The following is a 16423-nucleotide window of genomic DNA, read 5'->3' as shown; positions in this document are numbered from 1 at the left end:
GCGGAAACAGGCCCTTCGGCCGACCGAGTCCACGCCGACCAGCGATCCCCGCACATTGACACTATTCTACCGGACAATTTACATTTCTGCCAAGCCAATTAACCTACAACCCTGTACATCTTTGGGATGTGGGAGGAAACCAGAACACCCGGAGAAAACCCATGCAGGTCACGGGGAGAAAATATAAACTCCGTACAGACAGCACCCGTAGTCGGAATCAAACCCGTGTCTCTGGCGCTGTAAGACAGCAACTCTACCGCTGCGCCACCATGCTGAACACAGTACTGATATAGGCAAAGAAAGCAAGTTATCGGAGGTTGGGAAATTTGATATTGAGTCAAGGGGCTACAAGGAAAGGAGGATGGTCTGTGAATGCCATATAAACAAGGTAAATATTCCTCCACTCCTTGGAAGTTTTGACGATCCAAATATTTCTCTTATTATAGGTCTCAAAGAACAAAAACACATTGTTTCAAAAATTGATCAATTTAATAACATTGGAATCACAAAATGAACATTTAATTACTATAAAAAAATATTCTGTCAGTTTATTTACAGATCTGTGAGAAACATTACCAACAGACTCAGAAAGCAAAGTGTGCCGTAGCTCCAACTTGTTTCCTGCGGTCCAGAAATGTCTCTGTTTAAAAGCCTGCAATGTAAAGGAACAAGAACAAAACTATAATTCAGAGGATTCAAATTATTAATTTGGCTACAAAATAGGTTTCATCTTCTGTAAACTTCTAAATTTAATTCAGAGATGAACAAAATCACTAGTTTTCAAAAGGTAATTTTTGTAGAATTACGAAATCACCTTAAATTTCCTATTCCTGCACCTATTTTTCTATGTTTCTAATTTTCTTAGAGAAAAGCTGCCCACTTGATAACCCCAGTGACGTGTCTGCCTAGCCTTTCTGAACATCGGAGGAGCATACGTGAGTGCATAAGGCTCCCATCACCACCGGGAGCAAGTTGATATTAGGCACTTAACATTTTTAACATCTTGTCCTGTGTATTTGGTAACTGATTCAAGTTTGTTTTCATACACCTCAACTCTCTTCCCCCCATTCACATCATGACCAAGCCTTTCACATCATAACCATTATTCCAAGCAATAACCAGAAACAGAAATGTTGCTGCAACCTGAATTTTACCTTTCTGAGCTGCTCAGACATTAACTTTGATGAAAACTTTGGGCCGAGAGAAGATTTTAATGGCCTCTTCGATCTCTGCCAGTTTCTTCTCCAGGTCAGCGCGTCTGTTCTGCATGCCAATCGTATCCACTCGCACAGGAAACATCAGCAATTGCTTGATCAGCTGCTTTTGGGCTAGTGGTAGGGGTTGGCAGGAAGCAGATGGTTCAAGTTAATTAAAACATAAACACTTTAAACACTCAACTTGCATCACCCATGTACCTTGAATAGTTCACGGGCTCTGATGAAATGTCATTAACCCACAATATTGTCTTTTTTCTCCGTTGATACTGCCTGACCTGCTATATATTATCACCATGTTCAAGAAGGAACTGCAGATGCTGGAAAATCGAAGGTAGACAAAAGTGTTGGAGAAACTCAGCGGGTGCGGCAGCATCTATGGAGCGGAGGTCCATCTATGAAACTCGCTCCATAGATGCTGCCGCACCCGCTGAGTTTCTCCAGCACTTTTGTCTACCATATATTATCACCATGTTCTGTTTCTAATTGAGACTTCCAGCATCTGCAGCTCTTGCTTTTAGAAATGCAAAATGGCTTTACTTATTTGTTTAAAACTTGCAATCACTGGGCACTGCTTTGTCCGAGCGTGATCTGTACACGGTGCATGGGGCGAGCTGGACTGAAATGCTTGTTTAACCCAAATGTAGAGTTGGTACAGGAGCAAGTGTTATCCACAAACTGTTACCCTGTCAATAATTCATCAGAGGATAGACACAGAGTGCTGGAGTAACTCAGCGGGTCAGACAGCATCTCTGGATAAAATGAATAGGTGACGTTTCGGGTCATCCTAGAGATGTTATCCTCTACAGCAGGGAGAGCACAGAAACTTACTTTGTTGGAGGGAACTGAGTGTTTCCAGTCTTTCATTCTCTGGCATCCTGGTGTGACCTGGAGGCATGCTGGGGTCAGGGATATTTTTCTGTCGCTCTTCCGCATCTTTCCTCCATTGATTCCGCCGTTCAATTAAACTGGAAACACGGAGAGGATTTATGAGAGGATTTATAAGGTCATAAGTGATAGGAGCAGAATTAGGCCATTCGGCCCATCAAGTCTACTCCGCCATTCAATCATGGCTGATCTATCTCTCCCTCCTAACCCCATTCTCCTGCCTTTTCCCCATAACCCCTGACACCCGTACTAATCAAGAATCTATCTTTGCCTTAAAAATATCAATTGACTTGGCTAAGAATTCCACAGATTCACCCCCCTCTGACAAAAGAAATTCCTCCTCATCTCCTTCCTAAAGGAGCGTCCTTTAATTCTGAGGCTACGGCCTCTAGACTCTCTCACTAGTGGAAACATTCTCTCCACATCCACTCTATCCAAGCCTTTCACTATTCGATAAGTTTATTGAATGTTGTGAGAGAAGAAAAAAAGGAAAATTTAGTTTTGACTTAAAGGAAGAAAAGCAAATAACATTCAATTTGACAATGTCACTCTGGAACAAAGGACATGCCTTGTACGTGTTCCACTTTTCAAACTTAGAAACCTTGCTAAAGGATTTGGGCAAGACTGAGGTATATAACCATAATTATTGCAAATGGAGTGAACAAGATTAATCAGCAGCTAATTGTGGGTGAGTGAGGGAATCCAAAGCTGAGTTGTAAAAACTTCCTGACTGTAAGATGATCAAGTTTGGAAACCCTTCAGTATAATAATAATAATAATAATAATAATAATAATAATAATAATAATAATAATAATAATAATAATAATAATAATAATAATAATAATAATAATATTTATGGGCGCCTTTCAAGAGTCTCAAGGACACCTTACAAAAATTTAGCAAGTAGAGGAAAAACATGTAAGCGGAATGAAATAAATAGTAGAGACATGACTAGTACACAAATTAAAGACAGAATTCAATTCAAAACACAATATGAGGCAATTCAAGCACAGATGAAAAGGGAGGGGGACGTGGGGCTAAGGATAGGCAGAGGTGAAGAGATGGGTCTTGAGGCGGGACTGGAAGATGGTGAGGGACATGGAATTGCGGATCAGTTGGGGGAGGGAGTTCCAGAGCCTGGGAGCTGCCCTGGAGAAGGCTCTGTCCCCAAAATGCGGAGGTTGGACTTGTGGATGGAGAGGAGACCGGGTGAGGTGGATCTGAGGGACCGGGAGGGTTGGTAGGGGGAGAGGAGGTCAGTGAGATAGGGGGGGGCCAGATGGTGGAGGGCTTTGTAGGTGAGGACCAGGATTTTGTAGATGATCCGGTGGGAGATGGGAAGCCAGTGAAGTTGTTTGTATAAGTTGATTTCAATGCTGAGGGGATGGTGGAAGAGGGTATTAGCTATAAGGAAAGGTTAGACAAACTAAGATTGTTCTCTCTGGAACGTTAGAGGTTGAGGGGAGACCTGATAGAAGTTTATAACATTTGAGAGGCGTATATATATATAGGGTAAGCAGACAGAACCTTTTTCCCCAGGATGGAAATGTCATAGACCGGAGAGCTTAGCTTTAAGGTGAAAGATGCAGAGTTTAAAGGAGATGTGCAGGGAAGTTTTGTTTTTACACAGAAGGTGGTGGATGCCTGGAATGCACTGCCAGGGCAGTGGTGGGGGCAGAATCAATAGTGGCATTTAAGAGGCTTTTGGATAGGATGGTGGATATGCAGGGAATGGAGGGATATGCATCTTGTGGAGGAGAGGAGAAGAGTTTATCCTGGCATCATGTTCAGCACAGACATTGTGGGCCGAAGAGCCTGTTCCTGTGCTGTACTGTGTCGTACTTGACACAGGTGAGAGGGCAAAGGGCTTGCAGGTGCAAGACTCTGGGTTCACCACCTGAGGGACAGTCATGGACAGTCGTGGTCGGCCTCGGCATGTGAGGTTCAACACTGGTCGATCTCACCGGGTAGCAAACGCCAAATTTAGCTCTGGAAAAGATGTAAAGGAATCGCCAGAAGCAGGGATGATCAAATGCAAGGCCGTTCAAGGCAGAGCAGAGCACGGCATCTTTGGTTAGTTTAGTTTAGAGACACAGTGCAGTAACAGCCCCTTCGGCCCATCGAGTCCGTGCCGACCAGTGATCCCCGCACACTAACATTATCCAACACACACTAGGGACAATGTGCAGTTTTCCCAAGCCAATTAACCTACAAACCTGTACGTCTTTGGAGTGTGGGAGGAAACCGGAGCTCCCGGAGAAAACCCACACAGGTCAAGGGGAGAACATACAAGCTCCGTACGGACAGGATTGAACCTAGGTCTCTGGCGCTGTATGGAGATATGTGGAAGGTTGTGTCGGGGATTGAGTAGGAGGTTAAGGTGAGTGAGGCTGGGATAATTTCTGAGATAAAAGCTACCAATAGCACCCAGTTGCAGCGGAAGAGGTGAAGGAAAAGGATTGATGAATAATGCATTCCTTACTACTGTGGTAGCTGTCCTTTATTCTGGCTGATGTAGTCCTGCTGTTCTTTCTCTTTCCTGTCCAGCACGTCTGTCAGGGACTGCAGAGATTTGGAGCGCCGTACTGGCATTTTCCTTGCATTCTGGGCGTTGTGCCTGATGAAATCTATACTGACGCCTGTGACTTGAGCCTGCAATTAAAAAAAACAAGCAGGTTAGTAATTATCACCAGGAAACAAAATTCACTTTCATTAGTCGCATTAACAGCAAATTTACAGAGAGGTTATATCAGAGGTTTAAGGCATAGTTTCAAGGTGAGGGGGCAAAGTGGCAAGATGTGCATGGCAAGTGTTTATTTTTTACACAGAAGGTGAAGGGTGCCTGGCAATTAAGAGACATTTAGATAGGCACATGGATATGCAGGGAATGGAGGGATATGGATTATGTGCAGGAATATACTTGGTCTTGACATAATGTTCGACACAGACATTGTGGGCTGAAGGGCCTGTTCCTGTACTGTACTGTTCTATGCTCTATGATTATCAAGACTTTCCAACAAAAGTCTTTCCCAGACACGTTGTGGGCAATGAGTTTGCAAGTTGGTAATATTGTCCTTGGATTGAATAATGCTTCAGTTTGATCATTTGGGCAGCACAGTGGCGCAGCTGGTAGAGCTGCTGCCTCACAGTGCCAGGGCGCAAGTTCAATCCTGACCTCGGATGCTGTCTGTGTGGAGTATGCACATTCTCCCTGTGACCGAGTAGGTTTCCTCCCACATCCACATCCCTAAGACATGCAGGTCTTCAGGTTGGTGCACAAAATTGCTGGGGAAACTCAGCGGGTGCAGCAGCATCTATGGAGCGATGGAAATAGGCGACGTTTCGGGCCGAAACCCTTCTTCAGACTTCAGACTCTCCGGAGACAGGTCTTCAGGTTAATTGGCTCTCTGTCAATAGCCCCTCGTGTATGGAGTGGATGCAAAACTGGGATCATTTGGAACTAGTGTGAACAGGTGATTGTGGGCTCAATGGGACGAGGGGCTGTTTCCGTGCTGTATCTCTGAACTAAACTAAACGAAGCATGAAACAGTCATGTTTAAATACTTAATGTTTAAGAAGGAACTGCAGATGCTGGAAAAATCAAAGATAGACAGAAATGCTGGAGAAACTCAGCGGGTGAGGCAGCATCTATGGAGTGAAGGAATAGGTGACGTTTCGGGTCGAGACCCGAAACGTCACCTATTCCTTCACTCCATAGATGCTGCCTCACCCGCTGAGTTTCTCCAGCATTTCTGTCTACCTACGTTTAAATACTTAGTGAGTTCTGTCCAATATTTCACTCACATTTGCGATAGAATCCTCTGGAGGCTCGACACACGCCTCTGCTTTGGTTGGGCTCGGGGATGTGCATCTCTTGGGACCGACCCCAGTCCCACATCGCGAGTGAGCTTTAAGGTAGTGCTGATTATCCAAAGGCATGGGGGATGTGTTGTCCTGATGAGAAATGACAGAAAAGACAGAAAAGGAATCAGTCAGCATTCGGGAAAGTCTGCAAGTCTGCAACCTGGTTACAGGCATGTATTCACTGTGACTGTCATTGACCAGATACAAATAGGAAATGGCTTCGGTAGTAATTTAAGGAACACTCTGCCATGCTCAGTTATGCTGCAGGTTCCGACACACTCATCTTGTGGAAGAAATTAAAATAGAGAAACGAAAGCCTAGGTGTCAGTCCCAATGTATGGGGGGGGAAAGCAGGAACGGGGTGCTGATTTTGAACGATCAGCCATGATCATATTGAATGGCTCGAGGGGCCGAATGACCTACTCCTGCACCTATTTTCTATGTAGTCAGCTTATTTGACCTCCTGGTGATACTTACAGTCATGACTGAGTACGAGAGACAGAGGAGACTGCCAATGCTGGAATCTAGAGCAAAACACAAAGTGCTGGAGGATCTCCGTGGGTCAGGCAGCATCTCTGGAGGGGATGGACAGGGGTTGTTTCGGGTCAGGACCCTTCTTCAGACCGAAGAAGCCATAACACAGTAAGATATGTGAAGAGAAAGAGATTAGTTAAAACAAATGTAGGTCCCTTGCAGTCAGAAACAGGTGAGTTGATCATGGGGAACAAGGATATGGCGGACCAATTGAATAACTACTTTGGTTCCGTCTTCACTAAGGAAGACATAAATAATCTGCCGGATATAGCAGGGGACCGCGGGTCAAAGGAGATAGAGGAACTGAGTGAAATCCAGGTTAGTCGGGAAGTGGTGTTGGGTAAATTGAATGGATTAAAGGCCGATAAATCACCAGGGCCAGATAGGCTGCATCCCAGAGTACTTAAGGAAGTAGCTCCAGAAATAGTGGATGCATTAGTGATAATTTTTCAAAACTCTTTAGATTCTGGAGTAGTTCCTGAGGATTGGAGGGTAGCAAACGTAACTCCACTTTTTAAGAAGGGAGGGAGAGAGAAAACGGGGAATTACAGACCAGTTAGTCTAACATCGGTAGTGGGGAAACTGCTAGAGTCAGTTATTAAAGATGGGATAGCAGCACATTTGGAAAGTGGTGAAATCATTGGACAAAGTCAGCATGGATTTACGAAAGGTAAATCATGTCTGACGAATCTTATAGAATTTTTCGAGGATGTAACTAGTAGAGTGGATAGGGGAGAACCAGTGGATGTGTTGTATCTGGACTTTCAGAAGGCTTTCGACAAGGTCCCACATAAGAGATTAGTATACAAACTTAAAGCACACGGTATTGGGGGTTCAGTATTGATGTGGATAGAGAACTGGCTGGCAAACAGGAAGCAAAGAGTAGGAGTAAACGGGTCCTTTTCACAATGGCAGGCAGTGACTAGTGGGGTACCGCGAGGCTCAGTGCTGGGACCCCAGCTATTTACAATTTATATTAATGATCTGGATGAGGGAATTGAAGGCAACATCTCCAAGTTTGCGGATGACACTAAGCTGGGGGGCAGTGTTAGCTGTGAGGAGGATGCTAGGAGACTGCAAGGTGACTTGGATAGGCTGGGTGAGTGGGCAAATGTTTGGCAGATGCAGTATAATGTGGATACATGTGAGGTTATCCACTTTGGTGGCAAAAACAGGAAAGCAGACTATTATCTAAATGGTGGCCGATTAGGAAAAGGGGAGATGCAGCGAGACCTGGGTGTCATGGTACACCAGTCATTGAAAGTAGGCATGCAGGTGCAGCAGGCAGTGAAGAAAGTGAATGGTATGTTAGCTTTCATAGCAAAAGGATTTGAGTATAGGAGCAGGGAGGTTCTACTGCAGTTGTACAGGGTCTTGGTGAGACCACACCTGGAGTATTGCATACAGTTTTGGTCTCCAAATCTGAGGAAGGACATTATAGCCATAGAGGGAGTGCAGAGAAGGTTCACCAGACTGATTCCTGGGATGTCAGGACTTTCATATGAAGAAAGACTGGATAGACTTGGCTTATACTCGCTAGAATTTAGGAGATTGAGAGGGGATCTTATAGAAACGTACAAAATTCTTATGGGGTTGGACAGGCTAGATGCAGGAAGATTGTTCCCGATGTTGGGGAAGTCCAGGACAAGGGGTCACAGCTTAAGGATAAGGGGGAAATCCTTTAGGACCGAGATGAGAAGAAACTTTTTCACACAAGAGAGTGGTGAATCTCTGGAACTCTCTGCCACAGAGGGTAGTTGAGGCCAGTTCATTGGCTATATTTAAGAGGGAGTTAGATGTGGCCCTTGTGGCTAAAAGGATCAGGGGGTATGGAGAGAAGGCAGGTACGGGATACTGAGTTGGATGATCAGCCATGATCATATTGAATGGCGGTGCAGGCTCGAAGGGCCGAATGGCCTACTCCTGCACCTAATTTCTATGTATCTATGTAACATCACGTGCCCATTCCTTCCCGAGATGCTGACTGGCACACTGAGTAATTCTAGTTCATTTTCCTAAAAATGTAGTTTTAAAGTGTCCAGATAATGAATAAAGGGAAATCCTACCTATTAGTGTGTCCCTTCCTTAGTGCATTTTGAGATTAGTGTCCTGGGTAGTTTGGGTGTGTTGTCTGTACTGATGGAGCATCCTTTCTATATGCCTGACATAAATCAGAGACACACCAATATATATGTCTGTCCACTAACCAACAACTTTGAAAATACAATATCATAAGTTAGAGCAATAAGGTTCACAAACCTTACGTGCAAAAGTTTTAAATATTTGTTTTTTAGTCAATAGACAATAGGTGCAGGAGTAGGCCATTTGGCCCTTCGAGCCAGCACCGCCATTCAATGTGATCATGGCTGATCATCCTCAATCAGTACCCCGTTCCTGCCTTCTCCCCATATCCCCTGACTCCGCTATTTTTAAGAGCCCTATCTAGTTCTCTCTTGAAAGCATCCAGAGAACCTGCCTCCACCGCCCTCCGAGATAGTCTTGGAGAGAAAACGTGGAAACCTGTCTTTCAGCCCAATGAGTCCAGGCCGACCATCGACCCCCCCCCGTTCACACTAACGCAATTATCAAAAAAGCTCATCAGCGCCTCTACTTCCTGAGAAGATTACGGAGAGTCGGATTGTCAAGGAAGACTCTCTCTAACTTCTACAGGTGCACAGTCGAGAGCATGCTGACCGGTTGCATCGTGGCTTGGTTCGGCAATTTGAGCACCCTGGAGAGGAAAAGACTACAAAAAGTAGTAAACACTGCCCAGTCCATCATCGGCTCTGACCTTCCTTCCATCGAGGGGATTTATCGCAGTCGCTGCCTCAAAAAGGCTGGCAGTATCATCAAAGACCCACACCATCCTGGCCACACACTCATCTCCCTGCTACCTTCAGGTAGAAGGTACAGGAGCCTGAAGGCTGCAACAACCAGGTTCAGGAATAGCTACTTCCCCTCAGCCATCAGGCTATTAAACCTGGCTCGGACAAAACTCTGATTATTAGCAACCACTTTCTGTTATTTGCACTACCAGTTTATTTATTCATGTGTGTATATATTTATATCATGGTATATGGACACATTTATCTGTTTTGTAGTAAATGCCTACTATTTTCTGTGTGTTTAAGCAAAGCAAGAATTTCATTGTCCTATACAGGGACACATGACAATAAACTCACTTGAACTTGAAGTTCTATGTTATCCCACTTTCGCATCCACACCCTACACACTAGGGGGCAATATACACAAGCCAATTAATCTGCAAAGCTGCAAGTCTTTGGGATGAAACCCCAAAGAGAACGTGCAATCACCACACAGCCAGCGTCCGAGGTCAGGATCAAACCCGGGTCTGTGGCATCGTGAGGCAGCATCTCTACCAGCTCTGCCACTGAGCCACCCTGAAAGTGTACCATTTTGATAGCAAAGAAATGACAAACATGACATGCCAGGAGTAATTAAGATTCTATCGTGCAATGTACAGTTGTATCTGTAACTGTACACTGCACAATGACAATAAAGATTGAATCTTAGTTGGAATTAACAGCTACAATTTTTTTTTAAATAAGCTAAAGTCTGAAGAAAGGTTCCCACCCAAAATGTTGCCTATCCATTCCGTCTGCACATGCTGCCTGGCGTGCTTGCTCAAGCACTATGTGGTTTACTTTTTTAAAAGTTGGTAAGATTTCTTCAATAGTGAACTGGAAGATGGTGCATTGTATTTTATTTTTTCTCCTCCTTAAGTTATTTAATATAATTCCATACATAGTCCACAGTTACAGCGCAGTTTGGGCCCAGGCTCTACTGACATATAATGTCACAGTTACATCCAATAACTCCAACAACGATGGGGGTGTAGGAGGATTCTCTGTGTAGGAAGGAACTGCTGGTTTAAATCGAAGATAGACACAAAATGCTGGAGTAACTCAGTGGGACAGGCAGCATCTCTGGAGAGAAGGAATGGGTGATGTTTGGGGTCAAGACCCTTCCTCAGACTTCTTCGGACTATCTAGGAGGATTCTCTAATGTTTGCTCAGAGCCTCCATACATGTTGATCAGCCACAGCCGACATCAACCCCCTTTCTGTTACATTCTGTTTGGTTGTTTGTTTGTTTGTCTTTTTGCACAAAGTCCGCGAGCATTGGCACTTTCCATTTCACTGCACATCTCGTATGTGTATGTGACGAATAAACTTGACTTGACTTCATACGGAGCCCAGACACAAGTCATTTACTCTGTTCTGCTTTGTGCAAGTTTATCCATCTCACTATTCATTCAGGAGTCTCCCACTACTCTCCTGCCTGCCAGGAGCTTCTCTCACACCTAGGCCGGGCCTTTACCTGTAAGCGAGCCATCACTTTTGATGGAACGGATTCATACTTGTGGGATTTCCACAACGCTTTCACCGGTTTGGGGCCGCTCTGTTCACGCTCTTGGTCCTTCTCTCTGCATTTTTTCTGGATCTCCCGCATTCGCCGTACGTTCTCCTTCTCGTGGTCCCTGGGCTCCTTCTCTAGCAAGAAACAAAATCCTTCTTAAATCCAGGAGATTATAGGCCGGTGAGCCTCATGGCAGTGGGTTGGGCACTAATGGAGAGCAATCATAGAAACTTAGAAAATAGGTGCAGGAGGAGGCCATTCGGCCCTTCGAGCCAGGTGGCCCTTCCAATCCTCAGGATTGGATTTCCTCTCATTTGGAGGAGGTTCATTTTACTTGGCTTCGTGTTCGGTGTGGACATTGTGGGCCGAAGGGTCTGTTCCTGTCCTAATACTGGTCCATGCAATTGGAATAAAACATCTCTAGTGAGCTGAGAGATTTTTTTACAGTACTAATTGACTGAAGTCATCTAACCATCACTGGGATTTCTGTAAACATTTCCATAATATGGCAGAAGGTATGTTTTGATAGGCACATGGATATGTGGGGAATGAAGAATACGGATTATGTGCAGGCTGATAGGAGATGGTCTTGGCGTCATGTTTGGCACAGACACTGTGGGTTCTATAAATTGGGAGGCACAGATGAACCGCCAGGTGTCTGGGATAGATCACCAAAACACCAAGCAATAGCCAAACACATACAGTTGCCGTCCCATCATCAAAAACTGTTTTATTTATTTATTTTAATTACTGTGTTTTTTAATATGTTTTTTCATTAATGGAGATATCCCACTATAGCAATAAGGCTGTTCAGCACAACAAAATTGCAGACCCAACACTAATGGATACACAAAGAGTTGGAGTAACTCAGAGGGTCAGGAAACATCTCTGGAGAACAATTATAGGTAACGTTTCTGCTCAGGACCCTGAGGATGGGCACCGACCCAAAACATCAACTATCCATGTTCTCCAGAGATGCTGACTGATAGGATTGCCAACTGTCCCGTATTAGCCGGGCCATCCCGTATATTGGGCTAAATTGTCCCGTATGGGACCGTCCTTGTCTCGTATTTGACTGCTACTTCTCAGGTCGAGGGGACTGTCGGGTTGGAGTGCCGCGACCGGCCCCGCCTCACCCGTCCCGACGTAGTGCAGCCCATGGAGTGCAGCAGCAGCAGCTCCTCGCCTGTGGCCCCGTCGGTCGGCAGCCCGGCCAGCTGTCCGCCCTTCGGACCTCCGTTACCGCCGACACCACCACCACCCCTCCTTCTCATGGCCGATCATCGGTTCACGAGTTGGACGGGGTGCCGGACTTCAACTGGCCCGCCGGCTGGGCTTTGTGTGCAGTCCAGCACCCGGGCCAACTCATCATTCACCCAGCCACGGCCGAGTCGGTTAAGGAATTGCCGTCAGGAATTTGTCCTTTATTTTAACCTTTTGTCCCTTATTTGGGAGTGAGGAAGTTGGAGACCCAACTGACTGACCTTCTGAGTTGCTCCAACTCTATGTGTCTATTTTTATAAAGCAGCATCTGCAGTTCCTTGTTGCTGCTGAAGGATACACAGATGTAAGCAGTAAAAGAGTCCACTAACTTCTTGGCGGAGGCTGCCTGTGCAGTGACACTCCTTCCAGCTGCAGCAGCACGCCCACAGAGCCCCTCTGTCCCCTCTCGAGGATCTCCCGGGCGTCCGCACGTACACGAGGGGCTGGCCGGGGCAGACGGGCACTGTAGCATGACGGGTACAAAGTGGGGTCGGGAGCCAGTGGTCCTGTGAGGAAGTCTAGCTTTAGGCTGTTCCCTTCTAACCTTCCCCGAGCTGCGGGCAGAAACAGAAGGAAATTAAACTTAGATGGGAGGTAGACACAAACTGTTGGAGAAACTCGGCGGATGAGGCAGCATCTATGGAGAGAAGGTATTGGCGACGTTTTGGGTTGAGACCCCTCCCTCACCACCCCTCCCCATCCTCCCGAACCCCCCTCCCCATCCCCCCCAACCCCCATCCCACCCCCCCATCCCCACCCCCCACCATACCCTTCCCACCCCCACCCCCCTCCCCCGATTACAGACATTTCTCTGTCACTTTACATAACCAGATCAATAGGATCCATCCACAAAAGAAGGCACCATAAAAAGATTCACATAAATTGTAAACCAGGTCTAATAAAAAAATGGGGAGTAAAGAATAGGCCACCTCACTACTCCGATTAATTTAATCCAACTCCACTTTTCATCCAATATCTGCCTTGTAATCATACACAGGTATCTCATTATCCCATAAAAGATCTTAACCTCACCCGTCCATTTACTAAGAACCCATCCATTAAATTCTTCACAGTGTCCAACACTGTGCCACTTACAGCAAATCAGTCCGTTTGCTAATTTAACAAGGTAAACAGCTAATCATCGACCAGCTCTGTTAACTGTTTCTCTGTCAATGGACACAAAAAGCTGGAGTAACTCAGCGGGTCAGACAGCATCACTGGAGAGATGGAACAGGTGACGATTCAGGTCGAGACCCTTCCAATACAATACAATACAATACCGTTTATATTGTCATTTGAACCTCACATGAAGTTCAAACGAAATTTGGTTTCTGCAGTCATACAAGATAAGAACCAAGACACACACCAACACAATTTACACAAACATCCATCACAGTGCATCTCCTGCTCACTGTGATGGAAGGCAAAGTCTTGTCTCTCCCCTGCTCACCATTCCTCTCCCGAACTCAAAGTCAAAGCCCCCGGCGGGCGCTAGCAAGTCCCACGGCCACTTAAAGCTGCGTCGGGCGATGTAAGGCCCTACCCCGATAGATATTAACTGGACTGTTGAATACGTTTAGCATTTTTTATTTTTATTGGCAAGATAAAAGTTTAGTTTGTGTCTACTATAAGAATTTATTTGTTGTCTCTTTCTTACTCCTTGCCTTTCCTTAACTCTGTGTTTCAAACTATTTCCTGGTGTATAGAATGACAGAAAGCTTGTATCGCGTGACAACCAGATATTTATCCCCCTTGCCACCCAGTTGCACTGCCTCCTGCTTTAAGGCCACCCAGATCAGACTGGTGATTTAACTAACACTACAAAACTGAAAATTGGAGCAATTTCACCTGGGGAAAAAAAACGGAATAATCATTCACCTGATATTGGACGTCGGTAAAAGTCTGGGAACAGCGTTGGATCTGGTGGAATAGGTCCAGATATGTTGGAGGGTCCTTCAGACATTTTCTTTGCTGATAATGCTGTAACAAAGCATTGTCAAAGTAGCTTGGTTAAAGAGAGGAACAAAGACCGAGAATCCATTTAGCCGTACAAAGACGCTACACTCAAAATGCAAAGTGCTGGAGGAATACAGCGGGCCAGGCAGCATCTGTGGAGGGAAAGGGAAAGACAATGTTTTGAGTCAGAAACCTTCTTCAGACTGACCCGATAATGTCAAACCTCATCTATCATCAGTCTGAAGAAGGGACCAAAACCAAAAGTGTGAGATACTAGGACCAGAGGTCACAGCTTCAGAATTAAAGGGCGCTCTTTTAGAAAGGAGGTGAGGAGGAACTTCTTTAGTCAGGGGGTAGTTTACTGGGAAAATCTGGGAAAATTACCACAGAGGGCGGTGGAGGCCAAGTCAGTGGATATTTTTAAGGCAGAGTCAGTGGACATTTATAAGGCAGAGATGGACAATTTCTTGATTAGAACGGGTGTCAAGGGTTATGGGAAGAAGGCAGGAAAATGGGATTAGTAGGCAGAGATCAGCCATGATTGAATGGCAGAGTAGATTCGATGGGCCGAATGGCCTAATTCTACTCCCATAACTTGTGAAAATTCTGTCTGTCCATTTCCCACCACAGTTGCTGCCTGACCCGCTGTGTTCCTCCAGCACTTTGCTTCCTGCTCAAGATTATTCCAAACACTTTATGCTATTTAATTGGATGTCTGATTTCTACCTCAACTTTATTCCATATCTTTGATTACCTTAAGTCAAAATAAGGATGGTCGACGGGGGGTGGGGGGTTCTCGGCCTCTCCCCGACCTCACTGCCACCCCTGCCCTTGCCCCCTACCCTACCATCTGCACAGACAACTGTCCGTTTGCTCTTCAATTGCCCTTGGTCCCTACCTGTAACCCTGCTTCCTGCCCCGGCTCATCATCTCCTGTCCTTTGCCCTTGACCCTGGCCCCCTGCCACCAGTCCCCCATCCACTGCCCTTGCCATCTACCCATAACCACTCCGCCCTGCCCATGCCCCCTACCTGTAAGTCTACCGTATGCCCCTCAGCCTGCCCCTCTCCCCCCCCCCCGGCACACTATATCATCTACCCTTACTCTGGCCCCCTACCAGTAACCCTGCCACCGCTCCAGCCCACCCTGCCACCGCAGTTTCCCCCCAGCCCTTACCCTCATGTCCCCCCTATCCCAACCCCCCCCGTCTTCCCTACTCCACGACCCCCTAGCATCCTGTTCTCCCCTAACCCTGTCCCCAGCCCCGTCCCCCCTCAACCCTCCTGTGACCCTCTATCCTCCTGTACCCCTATACATCATGTCCCCCTCACCCTGTCCCCAGTCCCGTCCCCCCTCAACCCTCCTGTCCCCTCTATCCTCCTGTACCCCTACACCTAGTCCCCCCCCTCACCCTGTCCTCAGCCCCGTCCCCCCTCAACCCTCCTGTCCCCTAAACATGTCTCCTATCCTCCTGTCCCCTCTATCCTCCTGTACCCCTACATCATGTCCCCCCTGAACCGTGTCCCTAGCCCCACCCCCTCAACCTTCCTAACCCTGTCTTCTCCCCCCCCCCATCCCTAACTCCCTCAACCCTCCTAACCCCTCCATCTTCCTTTCCCCCTGCAACCTGTTCCCCCCTGCATGCTATTACCCCCCCCCAGCCCCATCCACCCTATCCCCCCACACCCTCTCCTGCCTCCCTGCCCCTACCCTCCTGTTCCCCCCCCCTACCCTCTAACCCCCAGCCCCACTGCCCCCTCTACCCCATCCCCATGCCCCTCTACGGCCAGCCCCACTGCCCCCTCTACCCCCAGCCCCACTGCCGCCACCCCTCTACCCCCAACCCCACTGCCGCCCCCTCTAACCCCCAACCCCACTGCCCCTCTACTCCAGCCCCACTGCCCCCTCTACCCCCAACCCCACTGCCCCCTCTACTCCAGCCCCACTGCCCCCTCTACCCCCCCCCCACTGCCGCCCCCTCTACCCCAACCCCACCTGCCCCCTCTACCCCCAACCCCACCTGCCCCCTCTACTCCAGCCCCACTGCCCCCTCTACCCCCAACCCCACTGCCCCCTCTACTCCAGCCCCACTGCCCCCTCTACCCCAGCCCCACTGCCCCCTCTACTGCAGCCCCACTGCCCCCTCCCCCACTGCCCCCTCTACCCCCAGCCCCACTGCCCCCTCTACCCCTCCCCCACTGCCCCCTGTCCTCCACCCCCTGTCCCCGGGCGCACTCACCGCCGCTCCAGCGTCACCGTCCAACCGCCCGCACGCACGCACGCCCGGCCGCGGGGACGCGCACGCTGCCGCCATCGTCATGGCA

The 16423-nt window shown here is 47.4% G+C and overlaps 1 protein-coding gene across 2 annotated transcripts; it reads right to left on the bottom strand.

Moving 5' to 3' along the window:
- Positions 1-467: 467 nt before the first annotated feature.
- enkd1 (enkurin domain containing 1) lies at positions 468-16423 on the bottom strand. Of its 2 annotated transcripts, none has more exons than XM_033013667.1 (9): positions 16339-16423; positions 14022-14123; positions 12473-12697; positions 10842-11014; positions 5908-6057; positions 4586-4755; positions 2046-2182; positions 1155-1328; positions 468-652 (listed from the first exon to the last, which is right to left on the bottom strand). In XM_033013667.1, exons 2-8 carry the CDS (start codon positions 14104-14106, stop codon positions 1168-1170), a joined length of 1101 nt encoding a protein of 366 aa, XP_032869558.1. In that variant the 5' UTR covers positions 14107-14123; positions 16339-16423; the 3' UTR covers positions 468-652; positions 1155-1167. The 2 variants fall into 2 exon arrangements, with proteins under 2 accessions (XP_032869558.1, XP_032869560.1); XM_033013669.1 differs by lacking the exon at positions 16339-16423 and adding an exon at positions 14854-15049.

The sequence above is a fragment of the Amblyraja radiata genome, chromosome 39 (genome assembly GCF_010909765.2).
Source record: "Amblyraja radiata isolate CabotCenter1 chromosome 39, sAmbRad1.1.pri, whole genome shotgun sequence".
NCBI classification, from domain to species: domain Eukaryota; kingdom Metazoa; phylum Chordata; class Chondrichthyes; order Rajiformes; family Rajidae; genus Amblyraja; species Amblyraja radiata.
The sequence above is the reverse complement of the archived record's forward strand: the minus strand, read 5'-3'. Positions and strand labels throughout refer to the sequence as shown.

Bases quoted from the DNA above. Each gene is read 5' to 3' on its own strand.
- enkd1 (XM_033013667.1), bottom strand. From the start codon at position 14,106: ATGTCTGAAGGACCCTCCAACATATCTGGACCTATTCCACCAGATCCA. The intron at 4,756-5,907 runs GTGAGTGAAATA...TTTTAATTGCAG, and splicing joins CAGAGGATTCTATCGCAAAT to GCTCAAGTCACAGGCGTCAG. The intron at 2,183-4,585 runs GTAAGGAATGCA...CCGTGTTTCCAG, and splicing joins AAAGGACAGCTACCACAGTA to TTTAATTGAACGGCGGAATC.